The sequence below is a fragment of the Narcine bancroftii genome, chromosome 9, assembly GCF_036971445.1.
Source record: "Narcine bancroftii isolate sNarBan1 chromosome 9, sNarBan1.hap1, whole genome shotgun sequence".
Taxonomy (NCBI): Eukaryota; Metazoa; Chordata; class Chondrichthyes; order Torpediniformes; family Narcinidae; genus Narcine; species Narcine bancroftii.
This window is the reverse complement of record NC_091477.1, coordinates 22328038-22353969: the sequence shown is the minus strand read 5'-3', so window position 1 is coordinate 22353969 and position 25932 is coordinate 22328038. Positions and strand designations below refer to the sequence as shown.

Below are 25932 nucleotides of genomic sequence, written 5' to 3'. Positions count from 1 at the left end.
AGAGATTAGGGTTCAGGAAAACAGCTATTAAGACACCTTCGGAAACAAAATATATTCACAATTGAGGATGATGCATTGAAATTATAATTCACAGATAGAAAAAGGGATACCATTCTCTGTATTTGTCATTGATTTACCTTGAGATTATAATGAGTGAATTGGAGACAAATCTGATACATGTACATTGGATTTGTAATCATCAAGAGGGTATATGCCAAAACAAGGCACCATACTGAGGCAGAAAGAAGGGACGAAGCTCAAGAAATCGGTTCAATGGGTAGAAAGCATGTTCAGAAGAAGGAATAACACCACTCAGAGCAACAGCTTTATACATTGTTCGCTATACACCCTCATAATTGAGGTCTCCGGATTTACACTGAGCTACATATAGGCAGTTTTGCTTCTCACAGACAAATGGAGTGAGAATATTCAAACTCCTTTTATAGAAATACCCTGCAAAGAGCAGGGACCATGTTATATTACACCCCACTAAATGGGTTGGAAAGTGAGAAAGGTGAAAACGACCTATGCCAACACAACTGCCATCCAGCAATTCTTTGGAAAATCTCCTGATACATATTCCACTATTTGTGGTGCAGAGAGTCAGTTTGCCAATTTTTTACTTTTAATAGATTGTTTCTTTCCAAAAAACTCTCACATATTTTGCCCAACTGGTGTTATCTTGAAGCTTCAGCACAGACATGGTAGGCTGAATTATTTTATGTTTCGGGATCCCAAAGCAACAGATGAGGGGCATAATCTGGCAATCAGGAACTGAGGCCCTGCAGACAGTTCAGCCAAGTCGGTGGTGGGTGAAAGTTCTCTGCAGCACCTCGGCTAGCACAGGCAAGAATATGCACTTCCCCGCTAGTTTCGAGTGTGCTTCTCCTCACCACAAATACCTATCCAAACAACTGAGGAAATACCAAGCAGTCTGGCAGCTCACCCAGCCCTGATGTCTAAACCACTTCCCAGGAGGAGAAAGCGTGCAACAGGAAGGAACTAAGTTAGCAATAGATATGCAGAAAAGTAATTCCAAGCAAGGGAACCCAATAAAAGTGAGTTTTACAGGGACTGTGCAGTTTGTCCACTTTTGGAAACATGAAAGCAAATCATTTGTCGAAAATATTGCTGAGACTTTATATGCCTACAATCTTATTCAAAACACCAAAACATCTGTTGTTAGTAGACAGAAATTCTAGATTTCAAGCCAATAAAAATTCCACTTGACAAAAAAAACTGTTAATAATGCATCCAGTTCTGATTTTAAATGATGGCAGGCCGGAGGATCTCGTAGGAAGTTTTAAATTCAGTATTTCAAGTAAGAGAAGTAACATTAAATGTTCTGGCGTGGACAGCCCTGTCTATGTTGCTGTGATATCTTGTGTAAATTGCCTAATTTTTTTTCTTTTGTTATGGATCAGTCATGATTGGTGAGGGCTGTGAGAGAAAGGAAACCTCTTGCTTTGGGAGTCATCAACTCAGTGGGAAATCGGGTGAATAAAATGAAAACGCAAACTGTTTTGAGTTACTTTGCAGTTGGTGGAATACATGCTTGTTCAATTATCCCCTCCCTGTTGATCAAACCTGAATCTTCTATTGCATCTGCCACCCTGATTCATTTACCACGGAGCTTGTTTTTGGGTGATTGGATGTCCCTTCTGCTCCAGTTTTGTGGCCGTCCCCAAAATTACCTCTTTGTCGAAAGGGAAAATTTCTGCGAGTGCTTGCGGCATTCGTTTTTGTTATACGGTAAAAGTCCTAAATTCCGAACTGCTCAGGGATTGGATCTCTTTGGATTTTCTGAATAGTTGGGCAGTACTTTTAAAATTCAAATTTAAGGAGAAATAAGGAGATGGACAGGTAAATTTTGATCATTTATTCATGAGCAAATACAACATTCTTCATTTATCAAAATGAGCAGTTTTTAAAGAAAAATAATCAACACTTGACAGAAAGGTAAACAATTTTTTCTCTACAAAAAAAAGCATAAAATGGACATTTTAAAAGGAAAATACAGTGTACAAATGAATGTCTTTGTGATTACCTGTATTAAGTGTGGTTGCTTGTTGTCCTGTGCATCTGTGGCACTTATGCATGCACACACACAAAAGCCCACTAAAATTAAAGAGTTTGAGAGTCTAGATTTTCAGGCGGTCCAGATTTATGGCATCCAAATTTTTGGACTTTAACTTTAGTAGAGGTTGATTAATTTGACATTAGCTCATAAGGATGTGCAGCACAGAATCAGGGCTCTCAGCCCTTTGTGCCTGTGCTGACCATCATGCCTGTCTATACTAATCTCACTTACCAGTATTTATTCCATATCTGTCTTTGCGGTGCTCAAACAAAGGCCTGTCAAGATACTTCTTAAAGGTTCTGGTGGAGTTCCACTAGCTAATTTCATGGGATCTGGAGATTGAACTGCCACTCCACTAGATAACGTCCGCAAATGAACTTGGTGGTATTTGCTGTCATCTACCTCACTAAGAAATAAAACACAGGAGATGTGAAACTGAGACCCATATCAGGGAAGAGGCTGGGGCTGAGAATGAAGAAATAGTATGAACTTTGTAAAGAGAGATGACAGGATGGAAGGGGAAATTACAGATAAATATTAAAAATGGAGGAAAGAGTTTTGTACTTGTTAGAAATAGAAGCACCTTAACAGAAACTGCTCGAGACAAAAATTGAGAACAAAGAACATTTATTTTACAACAATGCAAAGTTGGGTGCTTCCCCTTACTCTGGGAATACACACATACACTGGGGCTCACCCAACTTTTATACAGTGAATTTCAGTATCAGAATACCCTCCCCCTTACATTCTTCTGCCCCCTGGATGGGTTTGGCATAGGCAATCCTTCCTGCCTACGTGCAGTTTCAGTGGACTTGGAGGACCAGGGGGTATCCTGTTGGTGTCTTCTCATGTCATTATCCCCATTGTCCTTATTCACAACCTTGCCCTTGTCCCCATTCACACCTTTCCAACTCTCAGCGCTACAGTCCCTTCATATGCAGAGTTCGCTAATCCTGTCTAGGTTTACAAATTAAATATGCATAACTTGATAAATCTGTGTATGGCTTACTAATTATATATGTAGAACTTGGTACTTCTGTCTAGGGCTAGGAGACCCTTATCTCATCCAGACTATCTCAACTTCCTACATTCTATTTCCTTACCTCTCCTTATCTTATTCATATGGTGGGCTCAAACTGATCCTGTCGAAAAGACTAGAAGATTCTTATCTTACAGAAGCTGACTCTGCTTCCTGCATTCTAATTTCCATGCTTAGCCTGTTCATACTGGTTTAATCCATCACTCCACATGTCTGCACTAGTTTCCCCATCTTTCATATTTTTATGTCAAGTTTCCTCATCTCTCACATACTTGATTGTAGTTGTGGGATTGGAAGGGATCAGAGCACAAGGACAGCAGGAGGGAACATGTGGAAAGCACTGGGTATCTGGACAAGCCAACTTGATGCAACATGTTATTCTCAAGAAATGTAAGTTTGAAGTGATTAAACTGACATCGGAACTGCATTGATCTTAGGGCATCATGAGGTTTGGAACTGAATATTCTAATTTACGTGACTTATAGAAGCGATGGGTCAAATGAAAAGAGAATTCTGGAAAGTCTGTGGCTGCTGAGTTTGTCAACAATAATTAAAACTAGATGGAAAAGTAATTGCGGGTGCAAAGGGCTGTGAAGGGATACAAGTTGTTGAAATGAGTTGACGGGTTTGTGGCTGATGGAATGCAATGAGGAAAGATCATGCATGTGAGACTGGACATACCGAAGTTGGTGATACAGAATTCTAAGACACTAGACAAAAGGTACGGTTCTATGACTACAACTGTCAGTTACTTTCCTGGCTTGTGGGACAATTCTCCGATTTAGGCACAGGTTCCATGTATTTAAGAAGAGGATTCATTTTGGTCAGGAGTCCTTTTCTCATGAATGACCTTTGGTTAAAAAAAACCGAATGGTCCACCATACTTCATTTATAATCCTTTCCAGTTGTTTCACACGCAACTTAGTGGCTTACGAGATGAACTATTTCAGAGGGGCATTAAGAGTCCATCACATTACAGTGAAATTGGTCAACAGTATGAATCAGGTAAGAGCAACAGATTTCCTTTCTGATAGAATGATAATATCCCAAAAGGTATCTGCAAAAAAATCTGGTGGTTCACGATAACTAATGCAGCCTTTTTTTAATTTTAGGTTTATGTAATTAATTGAACTTAATCCTATGTCTACAGGAAAGGATTGACTTGTGCTTCCAAATTTATAGTCTTGCTCTCCAGATTAAAAGTCCAGACCTCTTCATTCTGTACTTTTCTCACAGTTTTGTTGACTTCAGCAGGGAATGAAACTTAGGTGTTGCTTGTTTATTTTTCCCCAGGTTTATCAACTTCCATTTCATTGGATGGGGATCTTTTGCAGAATTGGCTGGCCCAGACTGTTCAAGCTAAGACAGAAAATCTCTTGAACCATTGGTCTTTTCATAGCAGCCAAGAAAACGAGGAAGCAACAAGCTACCTGTCCAATAAGCTGATGCACGATGAGCAATCGCTATTGAGCATTGGCTCAATGAACCATCCTCCGTCACGACCATCCTCTACATTGGAAAAAGAGTCCAGCCACAAAGGAGGGGAAGACAGCAAGTCTAAATCTTTGAAAGACCAAGTAGGCATCATTCACACCAAGAACCAATCTAAGAAGCAGCTCGATGGCACATCCTGGCCTGCCCACACCAGTGAACTTGCTGCACAGGGCATTTGCACAAATGAGTCGAAAGGACCAGGATCAAAGGCCAATGGAAGTCACAAAAAGTCGAATGAAGTGCGAAAGATCAGCAAAAAACAGGTCTCGCATTATTCCAGTTCCAAGGCAGCTCTCGCCAGCACATTGCCAATAAGAAATACCAGTGAAATTGGTGAAACGTTGGATTATTTTGAATCTGCTTTACCTAAACCCAGTTCTTCGGTTAAAGTGCCTAAAACATCCACAAACCCAAAATCTTGGGTAACTTTCAAGATTCCAAAACCAAGAATAAGCAGCAGAAAGCCACAGGTACAGAAGCACGATCTGGGAAACAGTTGTCAGCAGATGAGCCCGGAAGGAGAAAAAAATCCCAAAGAGACATCAAAGGTGAATCTGCTCTTTGACAATGAAACTGATGGTTATTTTTCTGATGCTGAAATGAGCGACTCAGATACCGAATCCGTGGCTGACAGGTCACAAAGGCTTCAGCGATTAAGTTCAGAAAGCATGGCTGTGCACCGGAAATGTGGTGGTGAAGTTGTCCGAAGGAGCATTCTGGCTTCCTAAAGTATCCAAACTATTTGGATAAAGAATAGTCAGGTGGCTCAAAATTCTACTTCCTGCTGTTGTACTCACGACTGTTGATAATCTGACCCGTGAGATGCATATCCTGCAAGTTCCAACTCACTGATTCAAATATCAGGGGGGGAACTTGTTATGGTCAGTGGTTTCATTATAACACCTTCCTGATGTTCTCTCCTCCCAATATTCAGTCCAGTTGACTTCCATGGAGAGAAATATCAAGTGGAGAGTGGATAGCTGACTGATCAGACAGAGTTCTCCCCCTCCCATTGTCATTGCCTCTCTTGGCCCTCCAGATTCCAGCCTAACAAGACTATCTCTGTGTAATGAACTTTTAAGCACTCTGTTCCACAAAAATTGTTTTGAAATAGTATGTGACTCAGCTTGTAATAAACCAAGAAGCAATCGTGATTACTAATTATAATACATAGTGTGTAGTTTGATGATGAGTCATGTTACCAGAGTACAGGTGCGTAACCTTTTATCCAGGATTCCGAACAAAGGCACCCTCCAAAAACCAGCACCTCTTTTCTGGTAGATGACATCTGCTCATCAAAGATGGAGTTTGGCGCTAAACATGACATGACACAACCCTCACTTGTCCCCCTTCGCATTCCGCGTCGATAATTTGTGGTATCATCATCTAATAAGTGGCCCTTCCTGGCACACACCATCACTAATTAATGCGATTATCACTTTATAAGAGCCCCTCCCTGTCGAGCGTCATCGCCACCTGCCCTCCCAGTTGAAGCTACCAGTCAGAAGTAGTTTAATTTTGAAGTCTTACTTAAAATTTTTAAAATATGCTCGTGATATTATGGTCTTTCCTTTTCTCAATTCATTTAATACCCCTCTCCCCCTGTTTTGTGTGACTTTTGTACGATTTTGAAACATCACATTTGCTTAAAGGGGCCTCCATTTTAAAATGATTCCGAAATCTGGAAGATTCTGAACAAAGTCCAGTCCCGACAATCCCAGATAAAAGGTTAGACACCTGTATTAGTCATGTGATTCCTTCTACTTTCTGGCAAGACATCATAATCATCTGTTTCCACCCCCACCCCCTCCAATGTTCTGCTTCTACCTATTGTTTCAGGAGGAAAAGTTGTAAAAAGACAGCCTTAATTGAAAAGCTGAAGTAGAATACACACTATGTATTATAAAACCAAATGGATGAAAGTAGGTTTAAAGCAGTGAATCAATCTTTGAGAGAGATAATGTCATTCATAAATCCTTCAAACTTATCTCATGCTTTGAGGCATTAATTACTGCCTTATTACTCACCACCAGCTGTGTTATCCAACACATTGATTGAGTTTAGTGCGAAAGAAACATTAAAGTAAATAGCTGAACAATCATTGCATTTACTATTAGGGGCATTCATGGCTCTATCCTGCCTGGGAGTCTGCCTAATGATACTTTGGCAGACTGGTGGGAAATGATGTGTGCCTGTGATGAAGATTTTTGAATGGAAAATTTCCATTCGATGATAGATAAAGTGCAAAGAATGACTTGTAGGAAAATAAATATGGGATTTTTTTGTGGAGTTTCTATTAAAATAAAGCACAAAATGCACTTTTTAGAAGTCTGGCACATTGATGGAATTGCTGACTTCAGAGGCCATACAAGAATTGCCAAGCAAAAGGGAATTTTTTTGTACTTTTTAGAAATGTAAGGAAATAGACAGATGATATAAAGGAAATGTCAACAGAATCTATAATAATGTATACCGCAGTGTCATGAGCAGAAACAATATATTTTGTAGGTGTGCTAAACACGGTCACACACGGTTTTATGATGGGAATGTTACACCATATTACGCAGTGTAGTATGGTACAGTGAATTTGAGTGTTATACCCAGGAGCACATTCATAGGTTTTGAACTTGTACCATTGAAGATGGAGGTTAATGTGTTGAAAATTCTCTACTATTTTAACAAACAAGCCCAGCTATTTTAGAAATGTTAAATGCCATTAAAATGGCACAGATAAATTTGAGAAAATTGCAACAGAATTGACACTCTTGTATCCATCCCAATGCACTATTTCAAGGTTGTGGTTGTATTTATATAATATGCACACAACAACAGAGACTATACAAGGCAGAATTAACAGGAATAATTTATTAACCCTGCACATCAGTATGGAGTGATAATAGACTTGAAATAATCATAGCCACTCCTGTGGACCTTAAACGGTGACCATCTAAATCCATTTATAAATATGAACAAAATGGGATTCCCTGTGATGTGCTGAAGATTTCACTTGAACAAATCAGTGCAATGTGCACATACTGTTCATTTGGAGTCGATGATGAACCATTTAAAAAAAAATATATATATTTTTACAGTTATTTGGGTCGAGGAAGAAGGAACGATCTGCTTGTCAGGAATTCAGGAGAAAAATGTAGGCTCTGCTGTTGCCTTAGGGCTTTCCGAAATGCAAAGAAAAGATACAAGTCCAAGCGATCAATCTCAATGCTTCAAGCATTAGAAAGGCACTGTATGTGTGGACCAGCACAGCGTTGCTTGGTAACATCAACTGTCAGGGGACATCCTCCATGATTATTGTGGTGATATCCATCTTTGTCCAACATCATCATCCTAAGATTTTTTTGATATTGAGTCGGGAGACAACTTCATCCTTCAACAGCTCTCCACAGTTATCATTGACGTCATTCTTCTCCCTGACTACTTGCTCAATCTGAATTGCCCTGTGAAAATATTTGCCTCTGTGTTCAATGATCACAGCCTAATCAATCCCGACTATGAAAACTTCTCTCCCCTCCATTTGGATCTCACCAGTACCCTATTCAAAACCCCAGGAACTCTGATCAGTCCAACATGCCAGTTCCAAACCAAGACCAGAAGGTTGCCAGGACCTACTTTTGCTTCACCAGTGGGAAACCAGTTTGTATGCTTTATATAGTTCTCTGCATCTCATGAAGTAGATTACTTGAATAAAACTAAAGCAGCTCAGAGGGATTTACAAGTTCTGCTTCACTTGCCTGTCATCTCAGTATTTATTTCCCATTGCATTTCATTTATTGTTTTCTTATTTCTCATCAGATCTCATCATGAGCTCATCTTACCATCTCTACAGCATCATTCAGCCTTAAATTCAACATCAACCTTTTCAGAACACCCATCTCCCTTTACTTCACTGCTAGTGCTAGAGTCAACTCAACACAATTTGTTTGAGTTCTTTCCCTAATCATTATTCCACTTTAGATGAAGAGGTTAAGGTATCCATATTAAGTATAGATTTTATAAAGTGCTAACACTTGAACTTTACATCCACAATCAAGTACAGTGTATTGTAAAAGAAATCAAAGGTAGTCGAGAAAGAAGACTACTCACTTGCTACTCACAAGCTGAATGGTTACAAAGTGCTTTGAGAAACTTTTAATGTTCACTTAAAAACAAGTTAGGTAGAAAATCTGGCCCAACATTGTTGTTTTAAAGATGCTAATTGTAGGTTGTGTTCATAATGATATGATCTAACTATTCCTTTATTTTCTTGGAATATGTGCCCTGTTCATTCAGACTTTTTTTTTGTCAAGACATTCCAATTAACGGTCAAAAGCCCGTACAATTTCCTGATGATATCTGGGACTTTTTGAAACTCGTACAGGTTGCGTCAATCCAAAGCTGCAGCTCTCCTGGATAATTACAGACCACTGTAACTAAGCCCAAATCTTAAGGTGCAGTTTCCTGTGTTTTTTAGCACCAGAAAACATGTTGAGGTAGCCACAAAATAGAAATTTCAACTTAATGATTTTTTTTAATATTTATGCATCAAAATACTTATTTCAAAAGCCTAATATAAAATTTGCCCTCCGTACATTTTAATGTACTGGACCTTGTTAACTACTTTCTAATATATTCATCAGGACAGCATAAGTACATTTTATTCACTAGCTGTAATAAATACTTCTCTGTCAGATTGACTGCAACTTACAACTGATCTGGATTTCATAATATAGAGTTGCTCTGAACCTTCAAATAAGTCAGTCCTTCTGCTTCAAATTATGTAATCAGTCTAAAATGGTCTCACACCTGCAACTGATTTTAAACACATTAGTGTACAACTTGCCATCTAAAATACAACTCAGAATTGGTAGGTTTCATAGATTTAATTACACTGGAGCTGCTTTTTCAACTGTTGATAGGTGTCGACCTCTTCACCCTGTCCCAAATATTACAGCATTGCTTATTACTGTGGTCAGTTTGCTGAGCAGGTGAATTTTGCACCTTGTGATGGGTTCTTTTTTAAAATTATTTGGGTGACTGTACATTTTTGTTTGAAGCTTCCTTCAGACATTGAAATCTTGAAAAATAATTGCATGTTTCGTGATTGTGTGGTTATGCAGTTGAGGTTTATTTTCTGGAAACCTGAAGATTTCTGTCCCTTTCTGTACCACAGGACCTCAATGCTGTGGGAAGAACTACAGCAGGTGAAAGAAAGCCTCATTCTCCTACCTTAGCTTCTCTCTGTTTCCCATTCATTTGAGGTGATTATTAATTGTCTGCAGCACATTGCTGATGAGGTCATCAATGTCCCCATAAATTTGTCTCTCTACCAATATACTAATACTTTAATGTCCAGGTATGATAAGGTAAATAACCTTTACCTTTTCGTCAGTGTAGGGGATTCTAATTGGAAGGCATAGATTTAAGGTGAGAGGGACCTGAGGGCCACCTGGTTCACTCAGAGGGTGGTGGGTTTGTGGAACAAACTACCAGAAGAAGTGGTAGAGGCAGGAACAATTGTAACTTTCCGAAGGCATTCAGACAGGACCATGGATAGGAATGGTTTAGAAGGATATGGGGCAAATGAGATTAGCCTGTTCAGCATGGACAGTTGGGTTTTTTAACCGTGCTGTAGAACTCACTAATTGGATGGTATTCATTCGGCTTCATCTTTTTCTGCTCTATGTTGATGCTCTGTAACATCCTGAACATTAGATTGGTGTGTGCAAAGAACAAATAAATGAAAGTCATGGTAGGTGACAGATGGGGCGACAAAGTTAGCATAGAGGTTAGTGAGGTGCGATTATTAGCACCAGTGACCTGGGTTCAACTCGGTGCTGTCCGTAAAGAGTTTGTATGATTTTCCCATGACCTGCATGGATTTTCCTGGGTGCTCTGGTTTCCTCCCACCCTCCAAAACATACAGAGTTATAGGTGTAATTGGGCAACATGGTCTTATGGCCAGGATCGGCTTCTACTGTGTTGTAATTTTTTTAAATTACTTTTTAAATTTAAGTATGTTGTGCACTCCAGCAATTGGTCTGGGAATTTTGCATGACTACATTTAAATGAATGCCAGTGCCTGACTATTTAACTGTGTTGATAGTGATGTCCTACAACATGAGTCTTTCATGACCTGTTGAAAGGGTCAGATGTTAAGTTCATGTTATGGTGTCACATGCAGCTTCACCACTTGGTGAGGGTTTGCCAGCACATATCAGTGTCTTCAGTGAAGGGCTGGGAGAAAAGTACATAAGTACACATGAAAAAATCTGTCATTGCCTTTGAGAAAGGCTAGCACTATTTTAAAAAGTCTTACTGCTTTTGCGTGTCTCCCTGGCATGTTTACTTCAGATTATGGTTGTTGGGCACTACCAGTTGCCCCAATAATCACAACGACAAAGACTGAGGGGAATGATAGGCTTTATTGTACGTAAGACTTGAGGTGGCCCGGATCCAAACTAGGGAAGTGCAGGGAAGGGAGAGGTGGCTCGACCTTTATGGCCTGGGTCACAGGGGAGAAGTCCAGGGGAGAGTGTCATCAGTGGGGCAGGCCAGCCCGAGCCTTTACCGGCCAATGAGTACATACAATCCACACCATTACAATGGTATAAAGAGAGAGAGCATTGACTGAAGAGTCTGCTGCACAACAGAAATGTAGATATCGCAATTGAGTCGCATTGGAATGTGATTGTAAAAGTTTCCACAAATTACTTCATGAGCCATTGATATCTTAATGCAAGACCCTGGGTGGGAACCCACCTGATGGAAAATGAACTGGGAAGGTCTGAAATCTTGATTCTGATATGCCACCTTATGATGTTAGCATCTAAAGCATCCTGGAAGGAATGACATAATGATGATCCAGCATCAATAAACTGAACAAGCAAAATCAAAAGCTGTACATTATTTAGACATACCTTACCCTCTTCTCCTTCCACAGGGACTTCCCCCTCCATCACGCCCTCGTTCACTCCTCCCTTCCCACCAATTTCCCCCTTGGCACCTGCCTCTGTGACCACAGGAGGTGCTGCAATTGCACCCACACCTCCTCCCTCACCACCATTTGGGGCCACAAACAGTTCTTCCAAGTGAAGCCATGCTTTACTGGTGAATATTCAGGGGTCATCTACTGAATCCAGTGCTCCCATTGTGGTCTCCTCTCCATTGGAGAGACTGGTTCATTGAGCACCTTGGCTCCGTCTGCCACTATAGCATGGATCTCCCAGTGGCCACCCATTTTAGTTCCCATCACATTCCCTTGTAAACTTGTCCGTCCATGGTCTCATGCACTGGCAGACTGAGACCACCTGAAAATTTGAGGAACGACAGCTGATATTCCCTCTGGGTATCCTTCAACAGATGGCATTAACATCAACTTCTCTGATTTCTTTTAGCTTCTCCCCTTCTTTCCCTGTGTGTCCTCTAGCTCTCTCTCTCTCTTTCCCCTTCCCCTTCTGTTTCCTTTCCCCCACCTTTGCTCACAGAGCCAAACCCACTCTCCCCCAATCAATTTTCACCTTTCCACTCCTATCCATATTCAATTAACACCTTTTGTCTGTTGGTCTCCCCCTGCCCTTTCTTCTCGACGGCCTTTTAATTCAGGTACCTGTCTGCTTTTCACTCATACCTTGAAGAAGGGTTCAGGCCTGAAATGTTGGTTTTATACTGTTTTTTTTTAAAACCTCCTATGGACACTGTGACACACTCTGAGTTCCTCCAGCCTTTTTGTGTTTTGTCCACAATCACAGTGTCTGCAGACTTTTGTGTTTCACTCCATTATGTTATGTTCTAGCATCCTAAATGGCTAGAAAGTAAATCTTTATTAAGCAGCCAGAAAGAAATAGTGTCTCTACTTTGAGGGATACATGCTCTAGTACAACATTTAGATTAATTTGTGAATTGTAAACCTCCTGACAGTTCATCTGTAATGAACTACCTTTGGAGTATGGAAGGCATCAATCAGCAGGCATCTGTTACACGAGTCCATTGTCAATTCTCTTTTTTCTTTAACTGTGTCAGACTTGAGTGAGATTTGTTTTCCCATTTGTGTTTACTTTGAACTCTAATTACAAACTTTGAATAATTGCAGTTCATTTTTATAATCGCACCTTCTTTTTGACTTTACCAGGTGTCACGAGGCACTCCATTTTTCTAATCACCAGTTTGAAATCTTAGACATTAGATACATCAAAACCTCTTTTATTGTGAGCTTACAACTGCATGTACTTTTTTTTTAAATTAATCTACCCTCCCTGGATTACATACAATTTGCAGTTCAGTAGGAAATTACCTCCTTTCAGTTAACCTTTGAAAGATATATTGATGTTGGAGAGAAGTTCATGTTATGATCGCTGATAATTTTGACTATCAGTCAATGTTGTTCACCACCTGTTCTGAATCTCTTTATCCCATCCATTGATTGGCCCTTCTAGACCCTGCTTTCTGAAACTGACCATGGAAGTGTAGATTAAAACTACAAAAAAACAAAAAGGAGAGAAAGCATGGTGCCTGTTTTTAATAAAATCAGATTCAGTCCAAATTCGCATGAAACACAAGTTAGCCAAGTTTAATCGTGGACCGAATTCAGATGATCACAATAGGCTTTACCCTGGATCTTTTCACCCACAACAAGAATACATTAGTTTAATGGACTAAAGACACAAAGATCAGCAGACACCATGATTGAAGTAAAAACACAATGCTGGAAAAATTCAGAAATTTGCTATATAAAGTACACTGTTTGACTTGCTGAGGTTCTCCAGCATAGTGTTTTTGCATTAGTCTAAATGTGGATGAATTAAATTGTGTTTATTCTCACATTTTTGTATTTCTCATTGAACATTACATACAAGTCCCATTAAGTTCTGTTTTATCAGCTAATTAACATTTTACATCTACATTTTTAAAAAAATATTGATAAAGCCAGATTAAAATTCTAAACAAGCAGATACTTAAGTAATGGTTTAAAGGATCTCCATATTAAGGTTGATCTTTTTATTCTAAGACAAAGGCTCTATATCATCTTGGAAGGTTGAAGAGGCAAGAGAATGAAACTGCTGGAAGGACATGTGCAATAGTTACATATCCAAACTTGTTCAGGAAGTAAAATTGAAGCCAGAAACAGTTTTTAAAAAAAAATCAAATAGGAATAATTTATTTAGTCCATGTATAACAATGTTCTCTTGATTTGTGCCAAGTTTCTCAGTTAGAAATTGTACCCCCAAGTTCCAAAAATGCAGAAATACAATGTATAGTATTACAGAGGAGGAAAAAATAAACAATAGATTGTTTTGGGGAAAAAAAATATTGTAACTGGTGTAAACATTAAAAATCCTTTTCAATATGCTAAGTTCCAAATACTATGGATCAAATCAATTTCAAAATGAAACTATTATAGATTCCAAAACTACAAATGCATTAACATACATTTCATGGCCCTGGAAATGTTCTCTTGTATAATGTGGATCATTACAGTTGTAGATGTGATTCCTGGATTATATGTTCACAATGAAAAACAAATCAAAGTTGTCATATATCTAAAGACCATTAACTGCAAAGATTCAAATAAAAATGTACTTTTTTTAAAAAAGCGTACATTATGGGGAAAAAAGCCAAAATCTAAGATCCAAAAAAGACCAAAGCAAGAAAGTCTTTGTCCAGATGAAACAATACAAACCATAGTGAGGGGAAAGTGCGGGAGCAGGTTGACCCCCCGCCTCGGATGGCTCTTTCACTAACACTAGGAAATATCCCAGCTCATGGCAACGTTATGTGGGAGGTAAAAATAATTAGAATAAAATAGGGGGAGACAAATGTTTTTAGACAGATTTCTGTGAACACTTAAACTATATTTGAACTAAATTTGGATTAAGGGCCCTTTGTTGCCTGTGAAATTAGCCAAGGCAATGTCAACTGGAGATGCACCAAGGAAAGCAAGGCCTAACATGCCACAAAATTTGCTCTCTTCATGACTCTTCAACATTGAAATAAGAAATTGAAAGCTTGTGTAATACCTGTCTCTTTTTAACATTGAGTTTGTAGTTGGGAGCGATGTTTACGGCGTTTAATCTGTCTTGTCAGGAGTTGAATTGACAAAATCATATTTTTTTAAGAATTGCAACAATGAGTAAAAATGACCTTTATTTCCTGGATATGATAACTATTGAAATCAGAAATAAGTCTTCAAAAGTATCTGTTCTGCTGAACTATTCTGAAACACAGCTTGATATGTTCTGGTTTCTGTATGGTATTTAGCCCAAGCACCTGCAGACTTGATTTCCTGCAGCCTAGTTGCCTCATCCTGAGGTGGCTGTTAAGTTTCCTGTGTGTTTCCCTGTAATGGTATGACAGTTCTGTGTTCACTCCTACCACATACAGCTGAGGCGTATGCACTCTTTGTTAGAGGCATCAAGAGGAAGTACTGTGTGCAGTAAGGCAAGTCTGCAATAAGAGTCCCTGCAGCATGACGAACATGCTGGAATATGTTAGGCAATCCGGTTTAAATACAGTTTTATTGGTTTATGTGGAGAAAAAAAAATTCTAGGAGTTGAATGAAATGGTTCAGATAATATGTTTCAGTATGTGTACAATGACAGACATCCAGGTGCATTTTACAGACTGGAATCTAATTCAGGGGTTCCTTTTGGCTGATTTGTGTAATGTCTGAGATCCAGGAGTTTATCACAGGCTCAGAATTTTCTTAACAGGGTTGAGCTATGTACTGTACAACTGTCCCAGACTCTGGGTAGATTTTAGCCTTGAAGTTGCACCCCATCTGTTGCTTTTCAATGATTCATTCGTTATACTTCTGAATATTTGTGAAATTTCTCAATGCAGACATGACCTCTGGTGTATCATCATGTCACATGATGTTCACTCAGAATTACTGATTGGTATGTATCACTACCTTTTAAATCAAGAATTACAACTATGAAGTTCCAAGACGAATTTCATAAATATGAAAAGGTAAGGATACAAAGAAAATTGCAATCAAGAAAGATTAGCTAGTGTCTCTCTTGTGATTGATATAATTTCCCAGTTATAAAATGCAAAGACTAGTTCACAAAATTGTTGATTTGGAGCCTATTGAATGATTAACTCAATACAAACATACTGAAGAAACTGTTAATATTACATGTGTTTCAGAAAGAAAATTCTGAATCTGTTTCTTGAATGGAGTCAGATTTAGTCTCTGTAGATTACTTGTGCTCATGTATTTCATGTAAAGGACATATAGATTTGGTAATGTAAACAGAGATGTAGACATTAAGAAAAATCATATTCGGGTTTTGTTAGACTGTAGCAACAGTACATACCATAGGAACTCCAAATCTTACTGAACACTGCCTTCTACCAATGCTTGTTTCAATGTGCTTGAGTAATTACAATATATCCACATATGCTGTTTGCTGATACTGTATTCCAGTTCTAGACCATACTGCCTGCTGAGTAGTTTCTTCCATCATATGTACTCATTACAGAAAATGCAAAAGAAAAAAGGAATCTCGTCTGTTGTCCGAGTTAAGTTGCTGTCTGCGCTGTATGTCAAAATATTAAAACTCCGTGCAAGCTCCTGAAGGGCACACATTGATGGCAATTGGGAGGCCTTGTGTGTCTTTTATTCCAAGGAAAAATGATGTGCCATTTGTTAATAATAAAGAGAATAATGGAGATGATATATATAAAGAAGAAATGCTATTTTAAATTATTTTTGGCTTTTTTTTGCAATATTTATTTTCTTGTATTAGAGTACCTTATAAATCCTTTGTAGAGAAGAAATGTATTTTCCATTAGTGCAAAAGAAATCGTATAAACTGCAGACCTATTAATCTTTTGTACGGTTTCCATGTCAGCAACCTTTAAAGCAATATGATGTACCAGAAGTTGTGTACTTTGTGTAATTGCCTTGCTGTTGGTGTCAACTTGGAATCGCTACGTTCTCTAATTGTTCCTTTTTGGATCTCAGTTGGAGTAAAGTTGCACTTAAGAGTCCTGTGAGTGAGACTGTCTACAGAGATGCAGAATTATGTTGTACAAAGGAAAAAGGAGACTAAAGATGGGGACCCTGTTCACAAAGAGTCGGAAATAGCTGATTACTGAGTTTGATAAATTGGCATTTGTCAGTTCATTGGCAGTATACAATCAATAAAGCAGTGTTTTACAAGTAAATGGTAGTATTTTGTCTTTTTTCTACATCTATTTCTTTAATTTCTCCCCAAACCACTGAACGGTTCTGGAGTCCAATTTAGCAATAAATTCTTGGGCCATAGGATATGACATTGAATTTAACCTTGGCTCCAATGAGCTTCCAGCAAATATCAATGATTCTAGCCTTCATGACTCACACCATATATTGTCCAAATGCTATGATTTGGGGAAACGACTCCCATAAATGATGTATGATTTAATAAATATGTTTGTCATGGTTGGATGGTGATCCAAGCTTTGTGATGCTATGATGTATGGAGTCTTCACCTGCATCCTCCACGTGAAATACAGAAAATAGAAGCAGAGCTTTGAACCTTCTCCAACAACACAATACATTTTGTGACTGAGCCTCAACCACAATGTGAAGTAGAGCTAAAGGAAGACGGCAAATGAAAGTAAGCCGGTTTTTCAGAGAAAGAAAAAATCTTGCTTGCTCGTATGCAGCCAAGGAAAGCGCAGAATTGGGAGAGAGTTCTCCAGGTTGGAGAGTGCCCTGATTACTGCTTTGGTCAAATATTGTGTGCATCATGTACTACCCATCTCTATCTGAAGGTATAAGAAACCATCTCCCTGAACTGTTGATTGTGTTGAAAGATTCTGTTGGGTAAAGAGTTCCAAGACTCATCCACAGCAGTAAAGAAAAAAAACAGCAATATGTTTTCAAGATGAGGCAAGGAGGTAAGATCGCAGGTGGTATTGTTCCTATGTGCCTCCTGGGTGTCTAGATCAGTGATTCTCCATGGTTTTTTTCCCCCACTTGCATACCACCTTAAGTAATCCCTTACTAACCACAGAGCACCTATAGCAGAGAATGGTGTAGATGCTCTGTGGATATTTAAGATGGTATGTGAGTAGGAAAAAAGGTTGAGAACCACTGGTCTAGATGGTGAAAATAGGAAGCATTGACAAAAAAGGTTACAGTGCGATAATCTGGGGAGAGTGAACATTTATGATGGTGGCCAGGGTACTGGGCAATGTGTAGGTTTTTTTTTCCAGTCATTTTGGAATTGGACTTGACCACCAAGCAAAAACAATCAAAAAGACACCTGACGTGCTGTGTAAATGGTAAAAGGCTATGGGAGGTAAGTGATGAGCTACACCCTATCACCTTTCCAGTATCCCACTATACACTGGTTCACACTCGTGGACAAGCAGAGAATCTGATTTTTGGTGTTTGGCTAGAGGTATGGATGCTAGAACTTAGTGAAGCATGAAAGTCTGCAGACGCCGTGATTGTACTAAAAATGCTCTGAAATGCTGGAGGGGCTCAACTGGTCTCCAGCATCTATAGAAGGCAAAGATACTGCATATTGCCAATGTTTTGGGCCTGAGTCCTTCTTAAAGGAATAAGGAGAATAAGCCACAAGCATGAAATCTCAGAATTCAAACAAAAGGGGCAGAATCCAGCACAACAAAAGGTGTTAATTGGATATGATAAGGGAAGAGATAAGAATTTATCATGTTTGTACAAAAGGAGACAGCATGGAGAGACCGAGAGGGAAAGGCAACAGGGGAAGTTGTGGGTGGGGGGTTTGATGAATGTCAGAGATCAAAATCAATACCATCCAGTTGGAGAGCTCCCTGTCAGAAGATGAGGTGTTGTTCCTCCAATTTACGGTGGTCTCATTCTGGCAGTGCGTGAAACTATGGTCAGACATATCAGCAAGGGAATCAGATGGAGAATTGAAATGGGTGTCCACAGGGAGATCCATGATATTGTAGCGGACAGAGCCGAGATGCTCAGTAAAGTGATCTCCCAGTCTGCATCCAGTCTCTCCGATGTAAAGGAGACCACAATAGGAGCACCATATGCAATAGATGACCCCTGCAGATTCACAAGTGAAATGTTGCTTCACTTGGAAGGACTGTTTGAGGTCCTGAATGGTGCTGAGGGAGGAGGTGTAGATGCAAGTTGAGCATCTCCTGCAGTCACAGGAGTAAATGCCAAGGGGATGATTGGTGAGGAGGGCGGATTGGATAAAGGAGTCATGGAGGGAGCAGTCCCTGTAGAAGGCGAAGAGGGGAACACATGTTGAGTGGTGGTATCATGTAGTAGGTGGCAGAAATGGCAAAAGAGGATGTGTAGGATGTGGAGGCTGGTGGTGTGGTAGATGAGGACAAGAGGAATCCTGTCCTTGTTGCGCATGGGGGTGGAGGGGGCCAGGGCAGATGTCCAGGTAATGAAGGATATGCAGGTGAGCGCCAAGTTGATGGTGGTAGAGGGGAAACCATGTTGTTTGAAGAACAAGGACATAACTGATGATCTGGCATGGGTCCTCATCTCAGGTGCAGATGCGATGGAGGCAGAGGAATTGAGAGAATAAAATCAAATTCTTACAGGGGACACAGTGGAAGAAGGTGCTGTCAAATAGCTGTGGGAATTGGGTTTATACAGGATATCTGCAAGAGTTTGTCTCCCGAGATGGAGAGAGAGAGATTGAGCAAAAGGAGAGTGTTAGATGCTAGCACTTGTCCATTTTACAATTGTGACAGAAAACGTCGACAATTTCACTTAATTACTATAAATTGCAGGACATTGACTTGGTTCCTGGAACAGCCATTCACTACTTACACTCACATTCATTTTTATATCTATCATTTGGTGATGCAAATGTTTTCCAAAATTCAATAGATTACTAACTCGTGATTGAATAAATTGTTTCAAATAATTGAATATTTGAAATGCTGCATAAACTCTTAAGTCATCAAAACTATGTGCACTTTCCTACATGATCCCCTTGGAATTTTTTGCAAGGATATTTAGCATTTATTGTAGTCCCTAAAACTTTTCATTTAAAATCAAAAACCACCAGAATCCATTAATAAATCATTGAACAACCTCTGCATGGCTGACAGATCAATAGTTCTATATGTCCTTGGTGTCACTGAGGTATTGTGGAGGTAAAAAAAAACTCAAAAATTCTCAAGTGATGCCTGCTAGAATGTGCATGTGTGACAGTTTCCAAAACGATTGTAAACCTCAATTAACCTGCTATAATGTTTGTGTGTATTTGCAGGACAAGTGAACTGCACACATTTATCACGCACGCAACACAGGAAAAAGTTTCTCTGAAAAGCAAGGGGTGCAGCAGTAATTCGCCTTCCCTGCATGTTAATACATATTTAGTTAGCCAATCGTTGTAAATCCTAACTGTACAAAGACTAAATAATTACATAAACCAACTGTGAAGACCTGATTGAGAACATGTGGTTCCAATAGGATCAGCTGTATTCTACGTGTATGACGTAGAATTACAGTGTGTCCACATAACTCAAGTTAGAGTCAAATGGCAGAGGCCTGTTTTACTGTGAAATGGACCTTCAGTAATAACCTTGCCCCACTCTCATGTTGGATGGAAGTCCTTTGAATGGGGGTTCCTTTGGAGATTAGGGAGCAATAGGATATTTGTTTTTGATGTATTTTCTACCCATGTTTTAAATTATATCTTAATGTTTTAGTATGCTCTCATAGTTTTAGGGAGCTCAGATATTAAGATTGCTTTAAAAATAAAAGATTAAAATATTTCTTAAGCATCAAAATAGAGTTCTGATAGCTCTGCCCTTGCTTGCCCCTTGTTAAAGGTTGTCGAGGCATTCCGGAATTAGGGTCTCAGCAGTGCTTGGATATTCTTAGTACAGCAGTCCCTTACTATTGAAATAATTATACTCTGCATTCCTCTTACATCTCTCTCCATTTACTGCAGTTCTACCTCATCACCTCGTCTCTCCTTCCCGCCCAAAGCACCCTTTAGTCTTGGATCCTAAGTCCTGTATCTGCTTTTACTCTCGTTCTCTCGTTCATCTCAACAGTGTCCTGCTTTCACCTTCTTACAATATAGAATGTAGTGAAGTTTCCTCTCATCATCCTTGGCTCCCTTTCAGTTTTTTTTTTAAATGTTTATTGCTATTTTACTCAGGGGCCTAACTGATGAAGGTAAAAGCCCTTGTCTACCTGTGTTGAACTTTCAGGCAAAGATGTACCAATACTTCTATCCATAAGTCTCTTTCTTTAGCAACAGACTCCTGGGCCTAGCCATTCATCGTGTACATCCTACTCTGATTTAACTTCCCAAAATGCATGGCATAGACAGCATTGGGTCTCCACCTCAATGTCATCCACCTCCTGCTAAAGCCCTCGCTGGTCCACAAGTTATCTTCACGTTAGTCTATTTCAATGCCAGTTCAGATTTCTATGATCTCCACCATTTACTCCCACTCTGGCTCCAGCACATTCCCTGATTTTTCTCATTCTACTACAGATATTCCTCTACTCACCGTTGTTCAGCTTACAATTTTTCAAAGATAGGATGGGTAGAAATGTACTTCAAATTTTCATTTTCAATCTGTTCCCACGCATGTGATGTGTGGTACGATAGTCTTTCATGATGCTGGCCGTTGGAAGCAAGCCACAGCATCCACTCAACCATATGATCAGTCTCCGTAGCGACCACACAAATAGGTGTAAACAACTGATACTGTGTTGAAAGCATTTTTTTATTTATTTAGTGTTTTCACATCCCATCATGTCTATTAAATGCCTGTGTGTATCTCCTGCTTCTGGTGAGAAGAAAAAGAGAAAAGCAATTACTGTGGAGATGAAACTCAAGATACTTGCTTGGCACGAAGGCAGAAAGCCAGTCATGGCTACAGCACGTGAATTAGAACTTTCGCAATCAATGATCTTGACCATCTTAAAGGATAAGAATCGAATCAGAGATACAATGAAATCGTCAACATGGGTGAATTCACAAGGAAAAGGGCTGGGCCAATTGATGATAAGGAAAGATAGCCTGGAGTGTGGATGGAAGATCAAATACAAAAGCGGATACTGCTTGTCCTCCTGACGATGCAGACTAAGCCAAGAAGTCTTTTCAATAGGCTTAAAGAGCATGTTGATGATTCTACATACACACAAACATATACAGCATTTCATGGATGGTTCCAACGCTTCAAAAGGTGTCAAATTTTAAATAATGTGAAGGTTAGCAGTGAGGCAGCAAGTGTCGATACTGAAGCTGCCAAAGCAGTTAAGGAAGAGCTGCATGGGATAATTGTTGATAAAAATATTTGCCAGAACAAATATTTAATGTTGATGAAATGAGCTCGTTCTGGAAGCGTATGCCGGAGTGTTCATTAAGACAATGCCAGGATTCAAACCACTCAAAGATCTTGTAATGCTGCTTTTGGTGGAAATATTGCAGGATTCAAATTGAATCCTTTCCTAATCTACCACCCTAGAGCATTCAAGAATGTGAGCAAGCAAAAGCTTCCTGTTTGTTATCGCCATAACACGAAAGCCTGGATGACATTAGCATTATTTGAGGACTGGTTTTTGAACTGTTTTATTCCCCAGGCAAAAGAATATTATCATCAAGACAACATTACTATTCAAGAGTCTTCTGATTTTAGACAATGTTCCAAGGCACCCACAGCACATCCTGATGTAAAGGTTGTGTTTTTGCCGCTGAACACAACTGTACTCATTCAACCAATGGACCACAGCACAATAGCTGCGTTCAAACATACTATTTACTTCAAACGTTTGCCCAGGCTGTTGAATTGACTGAATGTGGCCGAACGCTCTTGAGAGTTTTGGAAAGGTTTGAACATTCTAAACGCTATCTGGAATATCTACAGCATGAAAAGAAGTCTCAAAGCAGGGCATGAACAGCATGAAAGTTTTGAAGACATTTGTGAGCACTTTCAAAGGCTTTAACAAAGATTGTACCGTTGATAAAATAAAGGGCAAGATATTAATCCTCGAGAAACAGCTAGAACTGGAAATGGGTGAAGAGGACATTCATGAGGCTGAAGAACTTTCTAATGAGGAGCTGGTTGAACTGGAAGAAGCAAGAAAAGAAGAAACTGAGGCAGAGAAAGCAGAAGTTATAACCAAGGCACCAATAAAGTTCACAACAAAGAGACTGGCTGAGGCACTCGCTACTGTCAATAGCGCCATAAGGATATTAGAAGAAATGGAAGTCAACTTCAAGAGATTTGCAAGAGCTGACAGGCAGATACAGGATGCTCTTTCTTGCTTCAGAGAAATCTACAATAAAAGAAGAAACAAGCTTCAATCAAAAATTGATATCTTCCTGAAGAAGACTATGCCTGCTGAACCATCAACAAGCCTCGACGCCCCAGTGCCTTCAGCAAAAGTGTGGGCAATGCAGTCCATTCTACAAGGTGTTTTCAAGTATCATCAAAAGAGAGAAATTGATGACCTTGTCGCTTTCGCATTCTTATCATCCAGCAATTAATTTTAGTTTAATGCTTCAAGCATTCTTCAGATCCAGCGTGCTTTCAGCTGTGTACATTAACGGTGAGTACCCATACAACTTAACACTTGTTATCAATAGACAGTAGCACTACCTAAAACCAGGTACTATACAGTGCCTATTCTTTCTCGACTTACGATGGGTTTGTCAGAACAGAGCCCCATCATAAGTAGAGGAGTACCCATATTAGTCTCCCAAGGTCTCAAATTCTAAAATCTCTGCATCTCTCTTAACACTTAACTCACTCCATAAATCCACTTCTTTGTGTATGCCCATATAGTTTGCAGTATAATATTGGCCTTATGACAGTTCTGTGATACTACTTTGGACATTTTAACTCTGGTAATGGTGGCTGACTCACACCTAACAGGAATGAATTGGATGTGGTCAGGACAGGGGGATTTCAGGCAGTTGGGCGAGACAGTGAAAGAAATGATACGGAATTTTGAATTAAGTTTCAGGAGGAAGCGGATTAGTTCAATGTTTTTTTGTGTTGAGTGAAGGAAATTGGAGAGGTGGGTTGTGCTTGCAATATTGATGTGAAAAGCTCAGGTTTAATTCAGTTTGGAATTAACAGGTAACAGGATGGACCTTTACAGTAATCACGGTCCTAAAGTGGCTTTGGACTCACAGTGCTAAATTCTTGTACCAATCTCACAGGTTTTCCTGCTTCACAGGCTTTATCACTGCAATTTAAATAGTACCACCGATCAAAATCAATTTTTAGAAGCTGCGTTTTTGCAAAGCCAGGGTGGTCAGGGTATAAAAATTACAACTGGCAGTATTGGGGCAAGTTCAATGCCACCACCCTCCCCCCCCACCCCCACCCACTCCATTCTCCTCCTCTTTCCTCGAGGTCCCCTTGGCATCAAAAGTCGACAGAACCATAAGCTGCAATGGGACTCCTACTGCCGTGCATCAAACTAACACCATCCCCACCATAATAACACTGATTTATAAGTGCCTCCTTTTATAATCCTAGTGAGTCTTGGCGATTGCAGGAGCTGAAGGAAATCACTGCTACCACACCGATGGTTGTTAACGACTGATTTTATTCAAATTCAGCGCGCCCCTTTAGGCGCAACATGAGCTCAGTCACCTGGTGCAATGTGACATCATAATTTCTGCCCAGGGTGCGTGCTGGATGGGATGCTGGAGTCAGAGAGAAACCTCTGATGACGCCACCTTCATTGTGTGTCCATGAGCCGCTCACCTTCATTGTGTGTCGTCTCGGTCTCTGGGCTGAAGAATTCGCCTGGCAGCGAGAGTGGCACGCCGTAAACCATTTCTGCAAATGAGGTTTGCAGGTCCTCCTTTGGCGCTGTCCTAATTCCAAGGAGAACCCAGGGCAACTCGTCCACCCAGTCAAGGCCGGAAAGTCTTGCCATCAGAGCGGACTTTAGGTGTTGGTGGAATCTCTCTACTTACCTGTTAGATTGTGGGTGGTAGGCCATGGTGTGCAGTGTTACCCCTAAAAGCCTTGCCAGCTGTGACCATAATGCGGATGTAAATTGGGCACCTCTGTCACTCGTGATGTGCACCGGCACGCAGAAACAAGCGATCCACTGGCTGACCAGGGCTCTGGCACACGTCTCCGCTGATACCTCACGGACCGGGATGGCTTCCGACCACCTGGTTCCTCTGTCCATTATGGTAAACAGGTACCGCGACTCCCTGGACATCGGCAAGGGGCTCACGACATCCATGTGGATATGCTGGAACGTCCGTGTTGCCGAGTTGAAATGTTGAACAGGGGCATGCGTGTGCCTGTGGACTTTAGACATCTGGCACCTGATGCAGTTGCAGGTTAGTGCTGTCACCTCCTTCTTGAGGCCATGCCAGACAAATCGCTGCACCACCATATGCACGGTAGTCTTTACTGAGGGGTGGGCGAGATCATGGATAGAGCTGGCGACCCTAGCCCTCCACTCCTGTGGGACTACCAGGCATGTGAGCCGGTGGGGGTGTCACAGAGCAGTGGCTGGGCGGAGTCAGGAAGCTGGATATCTTCGAGCTGGAGACCTGAGATGGCAGTCCGGAGAGCTTGAGTTTTGGCGTCGTGCTGCTGGGCCTGCACTAGTTCCACGTAGTTGAAGCCGGGAGCTAGCGTGCTGATGGCCGGGCGGGAGAGCGCATCCGCAACTACATTGTCCTTGCACACCCGGTGCTGGATGTCTGTAGTGAATTTAGACACGTAGGACAGGTGGCGCTGTTGCCTGGCCGCCATCGGGTCCTTGGCCATAGCCAGTGCTTGTGTGAGGGGCTTGTGATCGGTAAAAATGGTGAAAGTTCTGCCCTCCAGGAAGTATCAGAAGTGGGAGATGGCCAGGTACAGCGCCAGGAGCTCCCAGTCGAATGCACTGTATTTAAGCTCCGGCAGCCGCAACTGCTTACTGAAAAAGGCCAGCGGGCGCCACTGTTCCAGTACTCCCCCGACCGCCGTGGTGGAAGCGTCAACCGGGAGTGCCGAGTGCGCTTCCAGGCGCAGGTGCACCAACAAAGTCGCCTCTATGAGGGCCTGTTTTGTTACAGCAAAGGCCTCATCCATCTCCTCAGACCAGGCCAGGGTCTTGTCTTTCGTCATGATCAACGCGAAAAGAGGGCGCATGATGCGGGCGGTGTTGGGGATGAATCTATGGTAAAAATTTACCATTCCCACAAATTTCTGCAGGCCCTTGAGGGAGGAGGGTTTGCGAAAACACTGGAAGACTGCCACTTTCTCTAGTGCCGGAGCTGCCCCAGATGGTGTGCCCCAGGAACTGCAATGTCTGTTTCCCAAACTGGCATTTGGCCTTGTTGACCGTGAGGCCGAATTCTACCAGCCAGGTGAACAGGGT

The 25932-nt window shown here is 40.7% G+C and overlaps 1 protein-coding gene across 31 annotated transcripts in view; it reads left to right on the top strand.

The window, feature by feature from the left end:
* LOC138743288 (protein Jade-1-like) overlaps window positions 1-25932 on the top strand; it is a 199850-nt gene that overhangs the window by 151402 nt on the left and 22516 nt on the right. For 17 of the 31 annotated variants that reach the window (XM_069898370.1, XM_069898388.1, XM_069898383.1 and 14 more), the window contains 2 exons: window positions 4413-5374; window positions 8424-16778. The exons of 1 other annotated variant lie outside the window; for it this stretch is intronic. In XM_069898370.1, the coding sequence (XP_069754471.1) occupies window positions 4413-5341 (929 nt within the window). In that variant the 3' untranslated portion in view covers window positions 5342-5374; window positions 8424-16778. 13 more of the 31 variants (XM_069898377.1, XM_069898381.1, XM_069898378.1 and 10 more) reach the window with 8 other exon arrangements.